The sequence below is a fragment of the Tachyglossus aculeatus genome, chromosome 1 (assembly GCF_015852505.1).
Source record: "Tachyglossus aculeatus isolate mTacAcu1 chromosome 1, mTacAcu1.pri, whole genome shotgun sequence".
NCBI lineage: Eukaryota > Metazoa > Chordata > Mammalia > Monotremata > Tachyglossidae > Tachyglossus > Tachyglossus aculeatus.
The window spans coordinates 51,708,213-51,716,656 of NC_052066.1; the positions used below are offsets into that span (position 1 = coordinate 51,708,213).

At 43.1% G+C, this 8,444-nt stretch overlaps 1 protein-coding gene across 1 annotated transcript; it reads left to right on the forward strand.

Moving 5' to 3' along the window:
• Positions 1-1,949: 1,949 nt before the first annotated feature.
• On the forward strand, positions 1,950-7,685 carry LOC119926638 (DNA repair protein RAD51 homolog 2-like). The gene is given in 6 exon segments (XM_038744818.1): positions 1,950-2,088; positions 2,091-2,534; positions 2,537-2,690; positions 5,088-5,234; positions 7,277-7,429; positions 7,547-7,685. Coding segments are annotated over 6 exon segments (1,176 nt in total).
• Positions 7,686-8,444: the final 759 nt, after the last annotated feature.

An 8,444-nucleotide genomic window follows, 5' to 3' on the forward strand; every position in this document is an offset into this window, starting at 1 on the left:
TAAGTGTTGGGGGTGGATACAAGCAAATCGGGGTGGACACAGTGCTTGTCCCATGTTAAGTTCACAGTCTCATTATTATCATGAGCAGTGGAAAGAGCCCGGGCTTTGGAGTCAGAGGTCATGGGTTCAAATCCCGGCTCCGCCACTTGTCAGCTGTGTGACTTTGGGCAAGCTACTTGACTTCTCTGTGCCTCAGTTCACTCATCTGTAAAATGGGGATTAAGTCTGTGAGCCCCATGTGGGACAAGCTAATCACATTTCACCTGTATATATGTATATATGTTTGTACATATTTATTACTCTATTTATTTATTTATTTATTTTACTTGTACATATCTATTCTATTTATTTTATTTTGTTAGTATGTTTGGTTTTGTTCTCTGTCTCCCCCTTTTAGACTGTGAGCCCACTGTTGGGTAGGGACTGTCTCTATATGTTGCCAATTTGTACTTCCCAAGCGCTTAGTACAGTGTTCTGCACATAGTAAGCGCTTAATAAATACGATTGATGATGATGATCACTTTGTATCCTCCCCAGCGCTTAGAACAGTGCTTTGCACATACTAAGCTCTTAATAAATGCCATTATTATTATTATTATTATTATTATTATTATCATTAAGACAGGAGCAACAGGGAATGGGAGCCATATTTACATCCAAGCCACTCCACCTGTTTCTACCAGGGGACGTCTTCTTCGGTTTTACTCATTCCCCAGTTGTCCTGGCCTAGTGGATAGATCCCAGGCCTGGGAGAAAGAAGACCTGAGTTCTGACCCAGGCTCCACCACTTGTTTGCTGTGTGACCTTGGGCAAGTCGCTTAACTTCTCTGTGCCTCAATTACCCCAACTGTAAAATGGGGATTATGACTGTGAGCCCTATGCGGGACAGGGACTGCATCCGACTTGATCTGTGAGCCATTGCTGGGTAGGGATTGTCTCTATTTGTTGCCAAATTGTAATTTCCAAGTGCTTAGTACAGTGCTCTGCTCACAGTAAGAGCTCAATAAATATGACTGAATGAATGTATGAATTTGCTCATATCTATCCCAGTGCTTAGTACAGTACCAGTCACAAAGTTCTTAATAAATACCATAAAAATATGCAAAATGGGAATTAAGACTATGAGCCCCATGTGGGACACGGGCAGTATTCATTCATTCATTCATTCAATCGTATTTATTGAGCGCTTACTGTGTGCAGAGCACTGTACTAAGCACTTGGGAAGTACAAGTTGGTAACATATAGAGACGATCCCTACCTGACAGTGGGCTCACAGTCTAGAAGGGGGAGACAGACAATCAATCAATCAATCAATCAATCAATCATATTTATTGAGCGCTTACTGAGTGCAGAGCACTGTACTAAGTGCTTGGGAAGTACAAGTTGGCAACATATAGAGACGGTCCCTACCCAACAGCGGGCTCACAGTCTAGAAGGGGGAGACAGACAACAAAACAACACATATTAACAAAATAAAATAAGTAGAATAGTTAATATGTACAAGTGAAATAGAGTAATAAATCTGTACAAACATATATACAGGTGCTGTGGGGAGGGGAAGGAGGAAGGGCGGGGGGGAGGAGGAGGGGGGGGGAGAGGAAAAAGGGGGCTCAGTCTGGGAAGACCTCCTGGAGGAGGTGAGCTCTTAGTAGGGTTTTGAAGGGATTGCCTTCCACTCGCTAACCACTGCCCAAGCTAGGAATGGGATGTATCCAACCTTGCTTCTACCACAGTGCTTTGTACAGGGCCTGGCACGTAGTAAGCAACTGCTATTTTTTTAAAAAAGATAGTTGGGCAACAACTTCTTAAGGGCAGGGATAACGTCTGCCAACTCTTATTGTACTCCCTCAAACACTTGGTGTACAGAACAAGTGCTGCCGCGGGAACTTTGGAAAGTGGCATTGCCTTGTAAAGTCATTTGTAGGACATCAGCCGCATCTGGGAGCAACATGGCCTGCAAAAAGCTGAGAAGAACCGGTTTATCTCAGGAACTGTGTGACCAGCTCAATCGCCGTCAGATCGTTACCTGTCAGGATTTTCTTTCTCTGTCCCCAATGGAACTGATGAAGATTGACTGGGCAGTTCCCCGAAAGTCCGTGAGCTTCTCCACATGGTCAGCAGGGCTTGTGCTCCCCAAATGCAAACGGCTTATGGAATGAAGATGGAGAGAACTTCTGATCTTTTTCCAGCCTTCTTACCCACCACGCTTTCAAGTTTGGGTGAAGCCCTGCGTGGCAGGCTAGCCTGTGGGTCTCTCACAGCAGGTTGCGGCAAAACTCAGTTTTCGATGATGATGAGTGCGTTAGCCACATTACCGACCCACTTGGGAGGATTAGAAGGCGCTGTTGTATATATTGACACAGAGTCAGCTTTCAGTGCTGAAAGGCTGGTTGAGATTGCAGAATCCCGGTTCCCCAGGTATTTCAACACTGAAGAAAAACTGCTTTCCATGAGCAGTAAAATCCCCCTCTTTCGGGAGCTCACCTGTGATGAAGTGCTAAAAAGGCTTGAGTCTTTGGAAGAAGAAATCATCTCAGAGTTAAACTTGTGATTATCGATTCCATTGCTTCTGTGGTCAGAAAGGAGTTTGATACACAGCTTCAAGGGAATCTGAGAAAGAGGAGTAACTTTGTGGGGAGAGAAGCATCATTATTGAAGTATTTGGCTGAGGAATTTTCAATAACCCCCCAGCCCGCACCCTCCACTCCTCTGCCGTTAACCTCCTCATTGTGCCTCGTTCTCGCCTGTCCCGCGGTCGACCCCCGGCCCATGTCCTCCCCCTGGCCTGGAATGGCCTCCCTCTGCACATCAGCTAAGCTAACTCTCTTCCTCCCTTCAAAGCCCTATTGAGAGCTCACCTCCTCCAGGAGGCCCTCCCAGACTGAGCCCCCTCCTTCCTCTCCTCCTCCTCCCCCTCCTCATCCCTCCCGCCTTACCTCCTTCCCCTCCCCACAGCACCTGTATATATGTGTATGTTTGTACATATTTATTACTCTTTATTTATTTTACTTGTACATATTTATTCTATTTATTTTATTTTGTTAATACGTTTTGTTTTGTTGTTTGTCTCCCCCTTCTAGACTGTGAGCCCGCTCTTGGATAGGGACTGTCTCTATATGTTGCCAACTTGTACTTCCCAAGCGCTTAGTACAGTGCTCTGCACACAGTAAGTGCTCAACAAATACGATTGAATGAATGAATGAATGATTAATTGACCAGATTAAGATTCAAAGAGGAAGGAGAGAGAGGAAGGGAGGGAGAGAGGGAGAGAGAGAGTGAAGATATGGTATTTGCTAAGCACTTAGTGTATGCCAAGAATTGTACTAAGTGCTGGGCTAGATTCAAGATAATTAGGTCAGCGCAGTCCCTGTCCCACACAGGGCTCCCAGTCTAACGGAACTGAATCTCCATTTTGAAGCACAGAGAAGTTAAGCAACTTGGCCAAAGTCACAGGGCAGATTAGTGAATTAGACCCTAAATCCTTTGGCTCCTAGGCCCACGCCCTTTCCACTAGGCCATGCTGCTTCTAGTTACAATTTCCTCATCCATGTGACTTGGAATTGTTTTTCAATCTGAATAATACAGTCAAAAGTAAAAGATTGGATGCCAAAGTTTTCTGATCCAAGGAAGGAGAGTAATGGTCATCATATGGAATTGCTAAACTTGGATCAATGACACGTGTGAGGGACATGCTCCGTGAAGTTCCTCTAATAATTGAGGTATTCGTTAAGCACTTACTATGTGCCAGGCACTGGACTAATCTGGAAGAGCACTGAGTGCAACAAAACCAAATGCATCAGCTCCGTATTCTTGCATTTCCCACCTCCTGTTGCACTTTTGTACACTTTCTATCCTCTGTTACGTAAAAACTTCTTCCTCCTCTTTGTAGATCATCATGTGTCATTCTCCCATACTGCACTGTAAACTCCTCGTGGGCAAGAATTGTGTCTCTTACATCTTTGGTACTCTCCCAAATGGTTGGCACAGTGTTCCTCACACTGTAGCCCTGCCCCATTCCCCCAAACACAAACACACACACATTCATTCAATCATATTTATTCAGTGCTTACTGTGTGCAGAGCCCTGGACTAAGCACTTGGGAAGTAAAATTGGGCAACAGATAGAGACGATCCCTACCCAACAACGGGCTCACAGTCTAGAAGGGGGAGACAGACAACAAAACAAAACATGGAGACAGGTGTCAGAATCGTCAGAACAAATAGAATTATAGCATCATTAACAAAATAAATAGAATAGTAAATATGTACAAGTAAAATAAATAGAGTAATAAATCTGTACAAATATATACAAGTGCTGAGGGGAGGGGAAGGAGGTAGGGTGGGGGGATGAGGAGGAGGAGAGGAAAAAGGGGGCTCAGTCTGGGAAGGCCTCCTGGAGGAGGTGAGCTCTCAGTAGGGCTTTAAAGGGTGGAAGAGAGTTACTTGGCAGATGTTTGGAGGGAGGGCATTCCAGGCCAGGGGAAGGATGTGGGCCTGGGGTCGACAGCAGGATAGGCAAGAACGAGGTACAGTGAGGAGGTTAGTGGCAGAGGAGTGGAGGGTGTGGGCTGGGCTGGAGAAGGAGAGAAGGGAGGTGAGGTAGGAGAGAAGGGAGGTGAGGTAGGAGGGGGCGAGGGGATGGACAGCCTTGAAGCCGAGAATGAGGAGTTTTTGCTTGATTTGTAGGTTGACGGGCAACCACTGACAGGCAACCACAGGCAAACCCCCACCCCACTCCCCCAAATACTCTGGAGGGAGCAGTTCTATAGTGCTATTTAGAGATTATACTCAACACCAAATGTCAAGCGGGATTACAACCAAGAAATCTGGGAATGACATCGGTCTCCTAACCTTGAATCTTTCTTCCTCAACACAGGTGCATTGGGTGAGGTATCTGAGAAGAATGATCTCGGAATGATCTCAGATCATCTGCTGTTTGGTGAGCTGAAATGGGGCTGTTGAAAGTACACCTGGTTCTTTCCACGGAACAGTAAGCTTTAGGATTAAAAATATTTTAACGTAAAAGAGGAAAAAAATGATGAACATTTAGCAACTGATTTCTAAGTAAAAATGAATTATCATATCTAGCTCTTACACGAGGAACATGATTAAAAAGTGGCCTTACCACTCGAAAGAAGTTGAGGAACTTGGTATACGCTTTTGGATGTGTTTGGAAAATTCAGTAGCAGAGGAAGGCAGGTTGCTGTCTCCTTACCGACACCGCTTTGGCTTAAGGTACATCTTCTGCCATAAGGTCTGTTTCCTTTCCTACTTGATTTTGTTACTTCAACAATTGTACTAAATTCTGAGGAAATTAATTTTCTCTCAAAGTGAAAGGTTCTTTTAATATTCTCCTGAATGTTCACATCATTGTCATTAATGGGCTTTGTTCTGTTCATTTGTAGGATAACTTCTTTATATACTTGTCTCTTCAAATGCTTTGTTGCTGTGAATAGACTTCATAATAAGTCACTTGAAAAATCTGCTGTAAATATGGATTTTTTTTCAATATTATCAACCATTGTCCCCTAGTTTTCTTTTACAACTTTTGCATGGAATTACAAAAACCTTGGTTTTGAACACCAGATCAAAATCCATTCTTCCGGTTAAAAAAGCAGTTTGATAATGAATACTTATTGTCCTTTGTTTCACATCATAGTGAAGTGCCGATGCGTGTTAACATGTAGAAACTCTAGCTCTTTATGTTCAATTTTAGGGATTTGACTGCTCTTCAGTAACTTCTATTCCTACTTAGGATTTAAAGGGTTTTAATGATGAACTCAGGTTAAGAAACAAGTGAAGAATTAGGAGTCAAATCAAATGACATTGCTGAGTTAACTATGGTGATCATCTTACTGAAAATAAAGATGAGAAAGAAATTTCAACAATAGAGGCCGACTAAAGGACTGGGGATTTCTGAGAAACAACCATCAAAGCTCAGAACTACGTGGTGGAAATATATACCCTAAAACCGTAATGATATCTCAATAATGGTTTATGGTACAGGGACAGTCAGAAAAGCAGACAAACCTCTGGGCATCAAACAGGAAGGTGTAAAATAGCAAAATGAAAGGCATTAATTGCCATGATATGAAACTGTATATATGTATATATGTTTGTATGTATTTATTACTCTATTTTACTTGTACATATTTATTCTATTTATTTTATTTTGTTAATATGTTCTGTTTTTTGTCTGTCTCCCCCTTTTAGACTGTGAGCCCACTGTTGGGTAGGGACCGTCTCCGTATGTTGCCAACTTGTAGTTCCCAAGCGCTTAGTACAGTGTTCTGCACACAGTAAGCGCTCAATAAATACGATTGAATGAATGTATGAATGAACCCCATCTTGAATACTGTGTATCGTATTCAGAGAAGCGGTGCAGACTAGTGGATAGAGCATACTCCTGGGCGTCAGAAGGACCTGGGTTCTAATTCCGGCTCTGCCACTTGTCTGCTGTGTGACCTTGGGCAAGTTACTTCACTTCTCTGTGCCTCAGTTACCTCACCTGTATTATGGAGATTAAGATAGTGAGCTCCATGTGGGACAGGAACTGTGTCCAACCTGACGAATTTGTATCTATCCCAGAAGTTAGTACAGTGCCCGGCACAAAGTAAGGGCTTAACAGATACCACTATTATTATTATTATTATTATTATTATTATAATTATTATTGTTGAATCTTAAGAAAGACACATTCGAGGTTGTGAGGACTTTAAGACTCTTCTTTCTGGAAAGATGAAAATGGAAAGGGTTCAAACAAAATTTCCAAAAGCACGAATGGTGTGAACACAGCATTATTATTCACCAGGCCCCATGTAGTGGATAGAGCATGGGCCTGGAGTTGGCATGTCACGAGTTCTAATCCTTGCTCTGCCTCTTGTCTGCTGTGTGGCCTGGGGCATGTCACTTCACTTCTCTGTGCCTCAGTTACCTCATCTGTAAAATGGGGATTAAGACAGCGAGCCCTATTTGGGAGAGAGACTGTGTCCAACCCGATTATCTTCTATCCACCCCAGCGCTTAGTACAGTGCCTGGCATAGAGTGAGCGATTAACAAATGCCACAATTAATTAATTGATTAATTAACACCAGGGTGAAAGTGGCAGCCACTGGAACTTGAAAGTGGTGGATTCAAAACCGTGAAAGAATGACTTTTTCCCCCTGGGGCAATGGAAAGGAAAAACAGAATTTTTAACACAGGAAATTGTGCAAGTTGTTAATATTATTAGGTTAAAGAGGGGTTAGGATCAGTAATAATTTCTCTGGATTTACTAGTCATGCGTTACCAAATCCCCAAAATGAGAAAGTTCTGCCCCTGCATGATTCTTATAGAAGTCATTTACATCATGAAAGGATCCCTGTTATTTGCCAAGTGGCCCTGAGAAAGGAGCTGCAACTGCACCCAGATTTTATGGATGGAATCAGCAGGTAGGAAACAGAAAACAAATCCTCAAACACGGAGCAGTTAAGCAAAAGGCAGGAGGGTCTGGGAAAGGGGTGACTATTTATGAGGACTTCCTAAGAAGTTTGCCTGATGGAATGAAGTCTGCAGATTGTTGGAAGCAGGCAATCAGAGGAGCAGAGCCAGCTTATAGAAGACCTCGAAACTCATATGCAAGAGCTCACATTTAGTTGGAGGAAAATGGAAAGCCACGAAAGGGCTCAGTGTAGCAAAGTGATATGATCGGTGCCGTGCGTGGGTGAGATGAATTTTGTGTCAGCGTGAAGGCAGTTTGGAGTGAAGAGAGGCTGGAACTAAGAGGATGGGCAGGAGAAATCTCCAGTAATGCGGGCATAAGATAATTGGGAATTGCTGCAAGTACCGGCCACTCAAGCGGGGCCTGGAATAAAAAGAATAAAAAAACTGTCCTAAGCACCTAAGCACTTGGGAGAGTACAATATAACAACCCACCGATGCCCACAGCAGAACCAGGTCAATAAATCCACGGTATTTATTGAGTGCTTACTGTACTAAGGGCTTGGGAGAGTATAATGAAACAGTTGGTGGACCCATTACTATGTGCAGGGCACTGTACTAAACGCTCTGGAGAGTACAATACAACAGAGTTGGTAGAAACGTTCCCTGCCCTCGATGAGCTTACAGGCTATATGATAGGAAAAGGGATGCACTGCGGTTCCTGGAACAAATTAAACACCAAATCAAAATAATCCGATGCCCATATCATGCACAGACATGATCAGGGATGATTTAAGCCCAGTAGGGAATCGTGGAATGCTTAGGAATTCTATTTCTAAGGTTGCTACGGTCCGGCAACTAGTTGGAATAGTGGAAATCAGGGAAGATTTGTCTCTAACCTTTTCTGCTGTTTCAGAAGAAGAAAGCTTTTTCACTAATTGTAAAGGAAAACTTTTCCATTAACTGTAAAGTTATAGAAAAAAATCTCTCTCTATATATATATATCATAAGTGTGTTTCTTAATAA